Source organism: Aplidium turbinatum, chromosome 1 (genome assembly GCF_918807975.1).
Source record: "Aplidium turbinatum chromosome 1, kaAplTurb1.1, whole genome shotgun sequence".
Lineage (NCBI taxonomy): Eukaryota > Metazoa > Chordata > Ascidiacea > Aplousobranchia > Polyclinidae > Aplidium > Aplidium turbinatum.
In genome coordinates this window covers 24,151,054-24,168,746 of record NC_137472.1, presented here as the reverse complement: position 1 = coordinate 24,168,746, position 17,693 = coordinate 24,151,054, and the positions used below count along the sequence as shown (strand labels likewise).

Sequence of the window (17,693 nt, the reverse complement as noted above, 5' to 3'; positions counted from 1 at the left end):
TAAAAGCAATCCTAGTGTGACGACATAATTACGTCATCCATCTGCGTGACATTTCGCTGAATTTACGTTGCTGCTGATGAAACACGCTTTCGCCCCCACGGCCAAAAAAATAGTTAGGCGCCTATAATTTTAACTATTCAAAAGTACTAACTTATAGACATAAACATTATTTTTTTTGTAACATTTTCTTTGTTTTATTTTTCCTTCATATCTTAAATTTTTTTTGAAGGTGATGCAACCTTGCCAAATTTCTTTCAACTCAATAACTTACTTCAGTCACAAGCACGTTTTAACGTTCGCGTTTTGTCGCTTCTACCTTTTTCTACACCTTTGCTATGTTGACGTGAATTGTCGCTTCTACCTTTGCTATGTTGACGTGTATTGTTTTTCATATGATGGTCAGAAATAAAAACAACTGAACTGACATGACGAATTTTAATTTAATTAATAGTTCAAACATTTTATTTTTATTCCTTTCTGCACGATTTCAACGTTTAGCGACGTTAAAACGATGTAAAAACGGCAATTGCAATTAGGCTACGGTACCCGATAATTTCCTTATAAAAATTTAAAAAACTCGCCGAATAGGGCACTCGCCGAAAAGGGCTCTCGCCGAATAGGGAACTCGCCGAATCGGACTAGTCGAATCGGACTCGCCGAATCGGACTCGCCGAAACGGGCCATTCCGATAACATCAAGCAAGCTACGTGAAGATTACGCAACACGTGGCGTCGTGGCTAAGAGTTTTTTTCCTTGTTGTTGTTGCGATTGTTTTATTTGTCACTTGGCATAAGTCATTGTTACATTTGTTAGGTTTAGAATGGGATTTATTAATCAATAAAATACGATCTTTTCATTGCCTCCCTCAAAAATCTTTTTGAAAATTTTTAAACTGCTCATAATATCGCTATAAATTATGACAGCTATAAAATACTTGAAAATAAAATTATCTCGATGATTGACAGCTCCACCCCCTAAATGAATAAATAAATATCTATTTTCAAATTTCATTAAAAAAATGCAATTTTCGAAACTTTTTGAGTTTTATTTAAAAAGTGCACTTAGTAAAGTAGCAGTTTTAACGTTCTGCGAATTTACACGTTTACATGATTCTATTCGAGGAAAGCTACACCCCCTGCCAATTCCCAATAATAAAAGCAACCTTTTTCAATTACTCAAGATTTTGCATTTTGACTTATTTTCCGATTTCAATTGGAGTGTACTGTTATCTATATACTTCATGCAGTAATATTGCGTGTCAATGCGTGACAAACTGTGAGGCAGGAATTTATTGGTCTGACATAGGAGTTGCTTGTTACATCATAGAAAAAATTACAAAAGATCATCCAGTAAAAGTTTTCGCCGACATTCCAGTTTTATTCAGCTTAAAGATGCCACCAAAAAGCGTTCAAAATTGCAGCCATCCATTGAGTCACTTTTTGTTGCGTCTAGTCAGGATTTCAGCCAGCATGAAAGTGACCAAACGCCTGAACGAAACGAAAGTGTGCCACTGCCAAAAGGCGTTAGCGCGATCAGGGAGGTGGAAGATTATCGTTGCCTTCCACCACCTGCGAGGCAGAGCGATCGTTTAGTGCACTCAGGCGCATAAAAACCTACTTGCGATCTACCATGACGCAACAGCGATTGAACCACGTCCTAATTCTAAATGCTTATCAAGCTGAAGCTTCAAGGTTACAACTTGACCAGTTGATTAACAGTTGGATTGACAGAGCTGCTGTTTGCAAAAATACTTTTGCCAAATGTTAAGTGTCAGAACAGCAACGCAACAATAAAATCCACGACATACCTCCTGTGCTTTGTTTTAAAGTTGCTTTGTAAATTATCGAGCTACAAATCAGGTGTGAAAAGACAATTGCATCTACGAAACACGCTTAGTAAAAATCAAACAAAAACATGCAGGTGGAAAGTTTTTAGGTTGCCATATTGTGCTATCCACCACCCCGTGCAAAAATAAAAGTTGGCGCTTATGCTTAGGGGAATCACAATATATGGTACCGTACGGTATTTGATGTTTATGTGTGTGATATTCTGATATAACTGCACCCCCGGTAATTGGTAAAACTCTACGCCTATGATTACAGACATTGCCTCCTACTTATACACAATTTGGAAAACCTAGCCTAACCTAACTTTGAACCGAAGCCTGAATGATTAGGTTATTTAACAACCAAGCATAAAATTATAGCAAACAGTTCGGCTGAACACAACTTCTGATCTGAATTTTGCAGCCTTCTCTTCAGTAATCAGCATCAGAACTTCACAAGCTAAAAATCTCTGTCTCAGCAGCAGACAGCAATCACTCGCGCGCGTGTGTGCGGCACACAATACGTTTTCCCTAACTAGCCATTCAGAGTGCGCTATCTGGATCACGTGGATTGATGCGTTGTGATAGTATTTTTTATCATATACTTTTTTCATTATTCATTATAGTATTTTTTATTACAATATTTTGTTGAAAAGTTCCATTCGAAATCAAACACCATGGAAGCTACGCATTTCATGAAAATAAAGCAAAACTTCACTTTGGCAATTTCTGGCTGATACAGTTAAAATGGAGACAGACGTTGCATTAGAGCAGTGCTTTTTAACTCGTGGGATGGTACGCAATTGTGAAAAAAATGAAACACAAATGACAAACGTGTTGCGGATGAGGCAGCTGAAAATTGCCCATGATTTTCACTTTAATTAATTGCCCACAATATATGTAAATAGTGTATGCGTATTGTTATTGGCAATAAGTCTTGTGTTTTTGATTTCCTCATGTCAATTCATTCTTTTCATGTGGTTTACTTTGTTGCAGGGTTGCAAGTATTGTGACATTGAGCTAGTTTTGATACAGGAAAATTTCAGTAGACGTAAGTTAATATCTTTTGGGCTAGTTTTGCTTTTTGGTTGCATTTTTATTGTTTATGATTTAGACCCATTCTACTGGTTCAAGTTTAGACTAGAAAAGAGCGTGTGGCAATTTTGAACCACTTTTCTAATTTGGTCCAAGTGATTAATGATGTTTTTAATCGTGGACAACACTGAATAATGAATATTGAGGTGAGAGCTCTTGATAAATATTAAATAGACCTAGCAATTCATGCACTCAAAGTTTTTATGCAACATTTCACTACCTCGTTGGTTGAAAATGGGATCTATTGCACTAGTTGCCATTCAAATGATGAAACTGAATTGTCTGAATTAAACACTAGATGACCTAATTTTCAGAATATCGCCGCTTGAATTCAAAACTGACTTAAGTCCATTTTTAGCGTTTTGAGATAATTGCAAATAACTGCATTTGCCTGTACAACTGAACAAATTTCTTTGACATGGATGTGCACACAGAGACTTACTATTTACCAGTGATAGGCAATATGTTGGTCCACAAAAATCACCGAAGAATTTGCCACTAGGTGGTGCCATCATTTTTTTTTTGTATGTTGTTGGACTTAAGTCTTTCTTGCTCCGAAATATTTTTGATTAATTTTTATGTAAATGGACATAAGTCTTATTTATCCTTAAGGTTAAGATACCTACATGCTGAAAAACACGAATGAATTGTTTAATACCAGTGCAGCATCATTCATTTTCATTTGATGAATCACTTTTAGAGGTAAAGTATCATAGCATACAGCAAAATAACATAATTTTTACTCAAACTTTCATGTTCAAAATTTCTTTATCACAAATTTAATTATTCAATCACACTGACACAAACTCTTCCAAAAAACTCTTCTTCTTCTTAGCAAACTCTCACACTAACTGTGAATTTGCAACATTTTCCCAAAAGAGAGTAAAACTGCTGTGTAGTTGACTAGTTGTGCTGAATTATCTTTCTCTGTTCAATTAACATGTTGCCATTTCATACAGACTACAGTTAGTGCAATTCAACCTGTAGTCACTGTAATTGAATTTAATGTACCGTACTTAAACAACTACCACTGTTAACTCAACTATTGCACATAGTAACTACTGCACTTAATTTCTTTATTAAATCCACTGCACTTCATTAATTACCACTATTGCCAACTCATTACAATTCACCAGCACAATCTCCTTATTAAATTTCCTCAATTTTTTTCATATTTGCTAAATTCAATGCGCTTTCATTCACTTCACTTATTAACTGGCACAACTTATATATACCACCATACTGCATAATGACATTGACAAGTTCACTGGACATAACAGAATGATGCGTTATCAATATGCATAACTTTATGCATAACTTCTTTAATCATCAATATGCATAAAGTCTTTAAATCAAAAGTGTCTGCAAAGAAGCGCTATCACTTATTTCTGAGCCTAGTTTATGAAATTATACTTCAATACTGGCTTTGTTGGGAGTGACCGGAAGATTTCGAAAGAAGTCGTGATGTTGAATTGGAATTAAGCCTTTGAGGCAGAGTTTTTTCAAATCATTCTTCTTATCCATTGAAGTGCCAGGAAAAGATTTATATAACCTTGGCATAGTGGTAGTGCTCAGCTTCGTCTTTCTGGATTTTCGAACAATTAAGTCTAGTTTTCTGAATGTGCTTTCACTGTAGCTGTATTTTATAAAAAATGTTGTTGGCTCTGCTTTGGTGATTTTTAGTTGCATAATTTTGGACCAGTAGATTCTTTCTCCATTGCCATCATTGACATTGGCTTTCATCATTTTCAAAAACTGAGTGAAATCCTTGCTTTTGAAATCAATCACATCACTATGTTGCAGACATTCAACAATTGGTTGATGCTTTTTGAAGGCAGTCATAATCAAAGTTTCCCATTGTGCAGTAGTGTAAATGGTCATTTTGCTTGCAGCACGTTCTATGATTGAATGGGCTGTATCATTTTCGTTTTGGCTATGCCCAGATACCAAAAAGTTCAAGGTGATTTCATCAAAGCCATAAATCTCGAGAGCAATAGCCAGCATGATATAAACCATACGGTTACTGATCTGGCCACAGCATCGATCACAAAACAAGTGAATTTTCTTTGCACCATTGGTGTGTGCTTTTGATAAAAAACTTAGAAGACATGATGCTACTTCACAAGAACCTTTTCTTGCATGACATTCGTTCCACAAAAAGCAAGTAGTTTGCATAGAGTTCAAATTAGTCACAGTAAAGTTGTAATTTTTCAACCTTAAACTGTAATAAAATGAAGATGCTTTTCCATGAGGTGAAAGCAATGTTTTCTGGAAATCGAATCCTGCAGTAAGAACAGATGCATCGTTAGAAGCTTCCTTCTTCATTTTTTCTTTATGCTCTCTTGCAAGTTGCTTTTCAGCAAGGTGTTTTTGTTGATCAGCCTTCATTTGATCGGTAACAAGATGTTCTGGAGTATTATCAAAAGTAACACAGCTATCACATTGATCCTTCTTCGGTTTGTGAAATTTCAGATTGAATTGTTGGGTTAATACTTGGTAATACGTGGAATAGTTTTCTGGTTGAAACTTACGTTCACTGCACCATTCAACATACATTCTATGCATCTCTGCAATATTTAAGTGTTCTGGCAAGTATTCACAATTTGATTCTTTTCTGATGTAATGGGATTCAACAGTTTTGAACATCAGAATATGCTGCTTTATAGTGTTGATTCTGCTTTCTTCTATCTTGTTGTGATCTGATGTTTGACCACGCAAGTCTCCTTCAATAGCTCCACTCTTTGATGTTTTCTGGATAACTGTTCTCACCATCTTTTCTGAAATATCAAGTGTATTAAGAAAGAAACTTTGACATACTGGTACTGATGTACTTGTGCCTGAGCTGTTGGGTTTAATCAAGGAGTAGGTTCTTGTGAACTGTCGGTTACGTCTCTTTCCTTTCGGGTTCTTACGCTTCCTTTCTCTCTTCTTTTTTGACACATTAATTAATTTACTTAAAAATGTGCGTTTTATGCCTATATTAGATAATTCCCAAAATTCGTCATGGATTAGCTTTCTTTCTTCTTCTGTAATGTTTTCTGCACATTTCTTTTTACAGATTCCAGAGCATGGTTGCTTTACTGCTCTAGCAGATTTCACGAAATCTTGACCACATTTTGATTTATAAGTGTATTGCTCTCCTGCTTGTCTCTTCTTTTTTAAAACGTTCTTCTCACACTCTGCTTCATTCCGTTTGCGCTTTCTTTTCTCCAATGGAGTCGGAGGTCTTCCTTCAACTCCATACTTCAAATCACCCTTTGAAACAGCACTTTCATTCCAAAGTATTGCACTTCCCTTGCAGTGTACATCTTCATCAAAACATTCCCACAAATATGCATCACTTAGCACTTCTGTAATAAAATATCGCCTTTTAAAAGACTGAACTTGTACGCCGTGAACTGTACCACAATCTCTTTCATCTATCATAGCTTTAAATAAATGTTGTCCACTTTCACAAAGAAACACTTCCTCTTCTTCTGTGTTGACATTGGCAGTAACTTCCACATCAGTAACAGCATGATTATGGGGCTTTGAAGGTGGCACAAAAGCAGGATCCATATCTGAATCATCATCAATATCGCTTGTTTTTGGAAGAATAAATTTTTGTTGTTGATCACCAAGTCTTTGTTCTGTTATAGCATTTTCTTTGTTGATGGATGTAACATCATTATCTATCAGAAATTTTACCCTCAGTGTGTTACTATATACACTCAACACAATTCCTTTGAGGAGAGACTTTTCTTTGTACAATAAGCCATCTGTATACTTTGGTCCTACATCACTTTTGTTGAATAAATCAGCTTGAACAAATATGCAATCATTCGCTTTTATTTTATCTGTGCTTGACATCCAACTTCTCGTACCTGCACCTTTTGAGCTTTCTGCTATTTCCATTTTCACTGCCCTAAGTTATTATCTTACCATACTCTAAAATACTACAACCTATTTAAAAACAACACATTATTATATTTGCAATCATCAACATAATTCAGGTATAGGCTGCTGTAAATACCATGACCATAGGTAGGGTTAGGTTATAAGTAGAAATGATTGTCAAAAAATGTTAAAGATGTTACAAACAAATGACTGATTCATTCATGTATCATACTGAACTGTCATGAAAGAACGTTTTCCCTGCTAGGAGGTATAGCCAACAACCTTTTCTGATGCTGTATTGGTATAAAATATCTATTACCTAAGAGATCATGGCAAGACTGTGTGGTTTCTGTTCGTATGTTATGTACAGGTGTACAATCTGAAAGTTACTTAAATCCCCGAACGCATAGATACAATGTGCATACGACTGTTCAATTAAACCGTACTTGCCATGCTGCCAGTTGAAGTGCAGGCCAACTGCTGTAGTTTTGTTGCAAGGAAAAGTGATTGTTATTATGATGTTGATACAATGCAAGCTTAACTAGTTGCCAGTAATTGGTAATGGACTTACAACCAAAATTACACTGATAGTTTTTGGACATAAGTCCACAAAAATATCTTAAGTCCAAATGTTTTATAAAAAAATTTATCTTATGTCCATGCATGGACATAAGTCTATAAATTATTAAAACTTGGAAAAATGTGTGGACATAAGCCTACAGTATCTCTGGTTTTAAGGCAGGTACAGCTTAGCAAATTGCTCATAACATGGGCTTATATCCAATTAGCAAAAAAATGCAAAAAAGTCAAAATCATGAAAAGTGGACTTAAGTCAGTCTTGAATTAAAGCGGCGATATTCAGTATGATATAAAATGAGTCTGCAATACACTTGGATGGTTAAAACCAAGCAACCACACGGCATTTAACATCATACATTAGAGTGAACATAAAACTATAAACTACGAACGTGTTCAGCCATACTCAAGTTACAAAAATAGCTGATTTTACAATTACATCTACATTGAAAATAACTGATCTACACAATGAATTAAAAAACGAAATGAAACACAAGAATGAAACTGCAAAGCAGAGGAGAAAGGCACATCACATGACGGTTAATAATTACGCAACGCAAAAAAGTCCATCATACAACAAATCACGATTTGGATGGTTAAATAAAAATACTTATTTCTGTACAAGAATCTTTCTCACTGTGCTTTCTTACTGCACAAGAATCTTCGTTGCTGCTGTTAATAGAACAAAATTTCTTTCACGTGTCTACTGTCTATAGTGCCTCAGAACAGTAGGATGGCAAAAGAAGTAAGCTAAATCAGACTTGAATTCAGATCAATCCATTGCAACTTAAGCTATCAATAAAAAAAATTTAAAGTCAAACCATTTCCACACATCAGTCAAAATATACCTGCAATATATCGTTGATAAACTTGCCCTTCTTGATTTGAAGAGTTGGTGCGGTTGGATGTGTAGATAATCAAATATCTTTACATAAAATTCGTCATTTGCTAAAGCAATCAGGCCATTTTGATCCAGTTTTGTTGTTCCATTGTTCTGAATATAGAAATAGGATCAGTAGTTTGATATATAATAAAGCTTTGGTAGAGAGTTTGCATTTTTGAACCATAGACAAGCAAAACAAAGTAACCTTAGCAAGTTTAACATAATGTATTACATACAAAACAAAATATATAACATAATGACTCAAACGTTTTCGACACGTTTGTCCTCATCAGGAATTAAATCTGCAATAAACATAAAATAAAATTCGTAAGATAAATTTGACTGCACTATAGCTGTAATGACACTCTCGACTGAAAAGCACAAACTGAACAAATGATACAAGAATGATTACAAGTAAATTATACGGTGGGAAACAGATCGCATGTGTAAACTACAGGCATTGGACAAACAATTAGAACACACACAAAAGGAATGATGAGCCTAGGGATGGGCAATTCAGAATACCGAATCCAGAAGGATTCCGATCCTAAACTATCCGAATCCAAAATGGCAATAAAACCGGGTAATAAGATTCGGTTTTAAAGATAATGCATGTCTTGTGCAAGCTGTCAGCTTGAGACAGTGAACTGAAAAAAGTGTGGTTTACTCTCTTTTTTCTTTGCACTTTCAAAAACGTTTTGCACGTGGTTGTGTGTGCACAGCGCATGCATCCTTACGTCACTCGCCGCATAAAGAAACTAAGCGCGCAATTTTCTTCACGCTTTGTACACATGCACAATTGTGCAATGCTTTTTTTCAATTCACGTGCATATAAGGGTGTCTTTAGCGTAATACGCAAAATTCTAACCATTGTTAATATTAATGTACAGGGTGGTGTTCATTTCCTTTTAGTAAAAAATCCTTTTGGCAAATTATTGTTGAAATCCGTCGACATTTACTACTTGCGCAAGGAAGCTAAAGTTTAGGTTGTTTAGCCTATAATCTAGCAGCGGAATATAAGCAATTACCTGTACTTGTAGGCTACGTCACTTCACAGAACAAGTAAAGCATTGTTACGTCACAATTGCAACACCTCGTAAAACTACAAAAATTACACTGTCAAGTCTTTTGTGCTGTTGCATTTATTTCAGTTTACTAACAGTTTACGGTTGTACAGTGGCTGTGACAAGGTCTAAAGATAAAATTTGGCTGGTAGGTAGCAGTTCAGGTCATTTCAGCGCTGTAAAATTACCATCGAGGGGAGAAGTGCTTCAAGTTTTGTTTCATTTTCATTGTAAAAAAAGGTTTTGATTTGAAAAGTAGTGTCAAGAACACAGTATCTTTGCTTTTGCCTATTTGGAGTCAAGCACGAATTCCAACACGCCATCAAAACCATGGGATTAATCAGGTGAAAAAATTACACCAGGAATGGCAAAACTTGAAAAAATCTATCAATCGTAAGAGTGCGCTTGATTTAGTCAAACAGACAGACTTTAAGAAATCATTGGATCACCTATTCGATATAGCACACAGTAATGCTTTGGAAATAATCAACATAGAAGAAGATCGCCAGTTCCTTCTTGCCCAGAGAGAAGAGGGGCGCCTAGGTTCCTTGGTTGGCGTTGATATGGTTCTATGCAGGAGAGACGAGCGAGTGAGGAATAGAGCATTAAAGGAGAAACAGCGAGTTGAGGCGGAAGCAGTTCGTGTTGCCGAATCTACTAATTTAACCATACTGGAATCCAGTGATTCAGAAATGGATACTCAGCAAGAAGATAATCTCGACAAGTCTGGAGATGGGCGTCATCCCTCAGCTGGTGGATTGACGTGCTCCGAACAGCCTGGGTCCAGTGCTGCAAGCTGTCTGCCGAAATTCCGACGAGATAAAATTGCTGTAGTAACCCCCGAGATAGCAGCAGCATTGGACAGGACCAATGCTACCTTGAGGAAGGCCGTTCATATTTTAAATGCACTGGCGGTGTCCAAGCAATTGCTCCATCCAACCGGTGATCTGATGATTAGCCCAAGTTCAATTCACAAAGCTCACCAGGTCTATTGCCAAAAGCTGTCGGACGAAATTAGGGAGGCTTTTGACCCTTGCACCCCACTGACCATACATTGGGATGGGAAGATCATGGGTGGTTATGATCAATACAATCACATCAAAGTAGACTGTTTGCTAATTTTAGTGTCTGGCAAAGACGTTACCAAACTTCTGGCTGTACCAAAACTAGAATCAGGAAAATCAATCGTCGAAGCTGAAGCAGTGGTCTCCGAAATATATAGTTGGGGCATAGCGGATCTTGTACGTGCAATGTGTTTCGACACAACCAGTGTCAACACTGGCTGGCAGAACGGAGTCTGTGTTTTGATCAAAGCTTCTCTCAAGAAACAACTCTTGAATTTAGCCTGTCGACATCACATGTCGGAGATTGTCCTTGAAAAAGTTTTCTCTCTGGTAGATGCTGTTTCTAAGTCCCCAGTCATCTACTTATTCGCTCAGTTCGGCGACTTCTGGCCAAATATAGATCAAGCAAACTTCAGCACATCTCTTGACGATCCTGCTGTTTTTGATCAGTTACAACCGTTCAAATATCATATGACGGTATTTTTGGCGATTCTGGATCGCTACACGACTGACTGACACAATATATTGCCCCCCCGCCCCCCCAATAAGCTTTCTAAATACACCACTGCTTCTGATCATCTCGGTTATGGGTGATACACGGTGTAAAGGATGTTAAAGCAATTAGTTACTTTGTTGCTATATTTGCTTTGTTATCCTATAAACGTGTCTGACGTGCGTGCATATTAAAAGTACTGAATAAAGCTGGTTATTTGGTTGCGTGTTGTAAAGTTGCTTGTATTGATTTTGTGAATTTTTCAACCTCCTTGCGCTAGTTGTAAATGTTGAAATAATTTCTTGAAATTTGAAAGACATTGTTTTCTTACCAATTGTAACAACCTGGTGCCCTGTACAAATCAAACTTACGATATGAGAAAATTAAAAACACCCTAGTGCATATGCGACTCTGCGATAGTTTGACTGGTGGCGTAACAAGTTAACAACATTGAGCACATGTCCCTGCTAAAGGAGTTGGCTCTGAAATATCTCAGCATACTTGCCAATCAGTCATACTTGCCAATCAGTTTCTTCTGAGCGATGCTTTGCCAGTGCGGGCTTGACGGCAATTAAGCTGTGCTTCCGTTCAGCGTTGCCAGATGGGAAAGTAGGATGCCAAATTAAAAAATTCCGATGAAATTTAGAGGTCTTTGGTGCCAAGCTTTTTGACCTTGGAACCAAACAACTTTTTGGTGACATTTTCCCCACTCAATTTTTTCAAAAAAGTTTTTTCAATTTTTTAAACTTTTTAGTGAATAATCTCTGCTCGTATAGAAAACGTTTTGCAAGAGGTTTGCGTATGCGTGATGGCAGTGTCTCATGTCTTAAAAACCATGTGTATTTTAGGCGAAATCGATTTATTTAGGGTGTTTTAAATAGCTGGTGAAATTTTAGTTACTTTTTGGTGTCAAGCAGCTTCCAGCATCTGGCAACACGGCTCTCGTTTGTCTGGCAGTCATTTGGAATGCCATAGCCCTTGATGTGTTGCACTACAATAAACATCTACTTTGATTGTGTTGCTTTTGTGTCTAAATTTGCAAATAAACATTGCATGAAATTTTTTACTTTTTTTGTTGCTGGAGCATAGAAGTTAATAGGATTCGGTATTCTGGATTCGATTCTGGATTCGATTTAGTATTCCGGAATAATTCTGGAATAGTGAATTATTCTGAATTGCCCATCCCTAGATGAGCCACAGGAGAATAACTGCCGGTTGAGAGATGGATTGATACGTTTGATTGTTAAGGCTTCCATGATCTTAGTCTGAAAATCAGATCTGCCTCGAGAGATGATTTCAAATTGGTCGATTGAGACATTGTCAGTGCACGTTTCACAATTCAGTGGTACATGTCGAAAACGCTTGATTGATTATGTTATAAATTTTGTTTTGTATGTAATACAATATGTTAAACCCACTAAGGTTACTTTGCTTGTCTATAGTTTGATATATTTGTCACAAAGCATGTTGCGTCACTAACATATCCTTGTTTTTTAAGAAATAAGTCTTGATTGATTGAGTCTTGATAAAAATCACAGCTTTTCAAAGAAAAAGTTCACTTGGCAGTTTGAATTTCATTTTTACAGCACAGACGAAATTGGTTAATAATAGGACCACTTACTTGAAAATCAATGGGCGGTATAGTTGGGTATGTGTGTGTGTGCTAACTTGGATGCAATGGGCATTATAATTGTGTAATATAAACCAATAACAGTTTATAATTCTGGTTAAAGTTAGTAGAGTTTATAAGTGCTGTATCAATGTATCATAAACTGTTACACAACACAGTGCATTGTGAGCTTCTCAGAGCAGGTTGTATAATCAAAGCATTTTCCAGTAAACTGTGGCAATCCTACAATCTTTGAATACGGTACATCACACAAACTTTGACCGTCGGTGCCTTTGTTTCAAGCGTGCTGTTTTTAGCTTTGTAACTGCTACATGGCATGTTGGTAAATGTCATCATTTCTTTCGTCTGTTCGTCGTCGTGTGAGCCTCTGGGGCCGAGGGTCTATCTTTTTACCACCCCAGATTCACGATGTTCCCGGACTACACTGGAAGGCTACTACAGAGCACTGTGCAGCTAGTCTTTGGTTTCATCATCCATGACACGGAGACCTGCCACTCCGTTAGGTGGCTTGAAGATGGAACAGTCATTGATGATGTGGTCTGCAGTCTGTTCCTCGGCACCACATTCACAAGAGGAGGAAGAAGCCATTCCCCATTGGTGCATGGTTGAGTGGAAAAGCCCGATGGCCGTACGGAGAAGGTTGAGGCGCACCCATGCCTGTCTTGGTAGTGTCAGGCTGATGGGGCGTGTGTCGGCGTCTGGGATGAACGAACAGAGTCTGGTGGGGGCTTGACTTCCATTCAGAACTCCATTTATGGTCCGCCAAGTAGCCGCAGAGATTCTCCGCAGATAACTCCTTGGGTCCTCTGGTGGCTTGTGAGGCTTAGGGATCGCAACTACTAAAGCTCTTCTCCAGATGTTTGGGATTGTGAGGTGGTGCAGGCAGGAAGAGAGGAATCTACGTAACCAGGACTTTAGGGCATGGCCAGCATGGAGCACAAGCTCAGGGCAGATCTTATTGGCCCTGGAGACTTTTGTGGTTTCACTAGGCAGAGGGCGGTGGCGAATTCCTCTGGAGTGATATCTCCAGAGATTGTTTCTTCTTGTGATGTTTCCACTTGCCACAGGGCAGATACTTCCTTGGCAACAAGGCGGGATGCCTTGCAGTCCTTTGTGTTGTAGACCCGATTCTGCACTAGCTGGGAAGCGATGGCATTAGCAGGGGCACTGACTAGGGGAGTTTGCTGAGCGCCCAGTGAGGTTGTTGATGATGCTCTATGCTTTGCGGCTTCTGTCTGTTCTTTCACCGTAACGAAAGGCTGCTGTGCAAAATTCTGATATTTGGGTCTGCGATGTCTTGTGAATGAGATTACTGTATTTTTTTAGACCTGATGCAGTTCAATTTACTTGTTTTTGTTAGCAAGAGAAAATAATTGAACAATTCAACAAACATCAAATGGAAATAGTTGCACAAGGATACGAACGAAAAACCAAAAGGTCATGAAAGTCGGCTGCCCACCAACCCACCAAACAATTAAACAAACATCAAAAATTAGCTACAATTAAACACAGATAATGACTACCATAATACAGGATATAAATAGACAAAAAAGGCAGCAAAAAATAAAAGACTATGTTCAAAGAGCAAATAATAAGTTTCAAGAGTACTAAAGTAGTAGTACTAGCCTAGTTTTAATCTGGTGATGTCCCCGTTACCGAGGGTGGCCAAATGCACCTTAAAGTGTCGCAATCACCTTCACACACTGCCTCCACATTGATCTTTCTAACAGTCTAACGCATCCTTTCTTATCAAGCCTACCTTGCTGCTTTCCTCATCAACTTGCCTTTTCCATATTTTCTTGGGTCTTGTTTGTTTCCTTCATCCCTCCACTTGCAACCCCAGCGCTTCTCAAAACATCATCCTCATCCCTTTTCAAACATGCCCACACCACCTCACTCCATTCACTTTCACCAATTTATCAACTTTCTCATTCAACCCAAGCAAGTGCATAAGTTCTTCGATATTCCTTTTGTCCATCAGCTTCACATTACACATTGCCCTCACCGTCGCTCTCTCAGTTCTTCTTAAAATCGCCAACCTGTTTTCCAGTAAGCAATATGTTTCACTTTCGTAAAACATTGCAGATCTCACACAACTACTATAAATTCTTCCTCTCATTCTCAACGGAAATCTTCTACCACATAACAACTTTCATCACTCTCTGAATTTCACCGAACCAAACCTTATTCTTGCAGTCACTGCCACTTCACAGAACCACCACTGGCATTCACCCTTTCTCTTAGATAGCAAAAGGCATTCACTGATTCAACTTCATCATTCAGCTTTTCAACAGGACCAATCATTCTTTCTTCAATCTTCTTGCATCTTTAACATTCAAACCTAACTATCTGCATGTCACCCTCTTCATCTTTGCACTTTTCTATGTAGCCACTTGCTGCATTTCGTATACAACAGAGAATTTTCCGTACTCTTCTTCCAGATATGACACAAGAGTCGATTTTGCTCATTGTGTTTTCCCCTTCCGTTCCACTTATTATAACCTTTGTCTTTTTGATGTTCACTCATAAATACCTTTTACATTGAAGGGACTCTTTCCACTTCTCAAATTTCTTTCTCAGATCTTCCATTGTGTCACTCAACAAAACCAAATCATCGACGTACACTCGTACAGTATCTCCATCAATGAATCTTCTCTTACACATTCGGTAATCACAGCAATCACAATAGCAACTAATAGAGAGAGTACAGAACCCTGGTGTACACCAGCATTCACCAAAAACTCGTCTGAGAAGGAAGATCTTGTGCGAACTCTCGTCCTTGCACTGTCATAAAAACTCATTACTGCCTGTACGAGTGCCTCTGGTAGCACCTCTGGTAGTCGCGCTCAAAAGTTTAAGACCACTTGTCAAAATTTTGGATTCTTACCATAATCTATGGAAATCATTTTAAATGTTATGTCATATTGGGTTTTATGCCATTACTGACGTGTTATGTAACAGAGCCTTCTATTTGAGCCATTATGAATGAGCTATTTCTTTAAGAAATAAAAAATTTAAACTTTTTTTCAAGATTTTTTGCTGAAAAAAATGAGCAAAAAAAGGAGCTTTTCAGCTGTGAAGTCAAAAATTGTCATATTAACGAAAGAAGGGTACTCAGAAAGAAAAATATCCGAAAGACTAAAGTTCAGCAAGACAGCAGTCCATCAAGCAATAGATAGCTTTGAGGCCAAATTCATCGCTAAGACGGCGTTTTAAGGTAGATGTACTTACATTTGTACCTATACACAACAAAGTCAATCACATTTTTTTTACTGGAACACATGGGTGAGCGCACTACCATTCTCTTCATCACATGGTCATCTCTTGGACTAGTAACCCTGGGTTTACCGCCTTTTTTCAAGTCCACTAAACTTCCAAATTTATTAAATTTAACTATTGCCTGATGGACTGCTGTCTTGCTGAACTTTAGTCTTTTGGATGTTTTTCTTTCTGAGTACCCTTCTTCTTTTAATATAACAATTTTTGACCTCTCCACAGCTGAAAAGTTCCTTTCTTTGCCCATTTTGCTAAAACAAGAATGCTTCTTTTGCATTCAAAGAAAAGAAACACAGTTGTTGTAAAGATTTATTAAGGCTGTTTTGAATTTAAGACGTTGTTGAAATGAAAGAAAACCACGTATTTGTTGGTACAGTAGCAGACAGTGCAGTAGACTCCGCTTAACTGGCTCACGGATAACTGGATTATTCAGTTAGCTGGATCATTTTTCTAAATCCCGAATCACATGTGCATTTTCAATGTAAATGTATGCCGCTTTTCTAGATCACTGGAACACTTATTTCGTATGATTCGATCACTTTTGCACCGAAACTGACAGTAAAATCCCATAATTTGCATGTCATTGCTCACGCGCTGAAACAAGATTATGCCACGCAGTCATCACGCGCTGAAACAATGGGCTGATGAAGATAAGGAACCTATTCCAACTGTTACAGAGACCAGCAATGCTTTGAATGCTCTCAAGCGGGGTCTGCTGGGACAAGGTTTCGTAGACCATGACAATCTGTTGGCAAAGTTGGAAAAAACATCAAGCCAAGTACTTACAGCTGACTTGAAACAGGTAACTACATATTGCGTTTTATTCAGCAGAAAGAACACTGTATTTTAATACAGTATAAATAAATATTACTGTAGTGATGATTAATTCTTATTTCTTTTACAACTTGGCTTGCTTTGATGACTAAATAAAACTTGATTGTTTTTTAAACTCAGTACTGTATCTTTTCAGCTAACTGAATCATTCGGCTAACTGGAACAAAAGCCCTCTGCTCGAAGTGATCCAGTTAAGCGAAGTCTACTATATAAGCATTTAAATTTAACCTGCACATTGCGAAAAAATATTTTGGACAGAAAGATGCAAAAACTTAATAATTGATTGTGTGCCTGCCTCTGAATCGGTAAGCATGGGTTAGATACAGTGTCAGGTTTTACCAAACCCTATTTTAAAATAGTACTGAGTGTTATTCCTGCTTGGCACTCAGCAATAGAATCAATTCGGATAATAATGTACTCAGTTGCACCTCTAGCCCTCTACGTATATGGCTGTACTGACAATGTCTGATTTGTAAAGAGCTATGGAGCAATGCATTCTGCGATGGATACGCTGCATTGCAACGCTATAAAAACGAGCATTATTATGATTAAGAACATCCAGTTGGAACTTGAGTCAATTTTTTTGCAGAAAGATTTGCAACAATAGAACTTTTCAAGATTTTCAACCATTTGGTCATTACTATCAACGTGTTAGCCTCACCTTCTCAACTTGCATTCATGAATCATGATGGCCAGTTTTCTCTGTTTTTCCCTAGACCAGTGGTTCTCAACCTGGGGTTTGCGGACCCCTTGGGGGTCCGTGAGAAAGCATTTGGGGGTCCGTGATTACCTTGATGAATTTTGGGAAAAATCATTGTTCTATAATATGCACGGATGGAGCACCAGCTATGCTCGGGAACAAATCCGGATTTGCTGCTTTAGTAAAAAACGAAGCTCCTCGCGTGGTTGTTACCCATTGCATCTTGCACAGGTACGCCTTAAGCCTGGTCTACACTACAAGCCCGAAAAGCACAAACGCCTGCCTTGTCAAGCCTCGACTGACTAAAAACTGTCTACACTGGCAAATTTGATCTTGCGACCGTGTGCATTCAAGCGCCAACAACGTCACTTTCTGCT

General features: G+C 37.9%; 1 protein-coding gene across 1 annotated transcript in view; it reads right to left on the bottom strand.

The window, feature by feature from the left end:
- LOC145770413 (peroxisomal ATPase PEX6-like) overlaps positions 1 to 17,693 on the bottom strand; it is a 187,050-nt gene that overhangs the window by 166,597 nt on the left and 2,760 nt on the right. Inside the window, exon 2 of the mRNA XM_082582057.1 lies at positions 8,221 to 8,366. Within this exon, the coding sequence (XP_082438183.1) occupies positions 8,221 to 8,366 (146 nt within the window). The remainder of the gene's footprint in view (positions 1 to 8,220; positions 8,367 to 17,693) is intronic.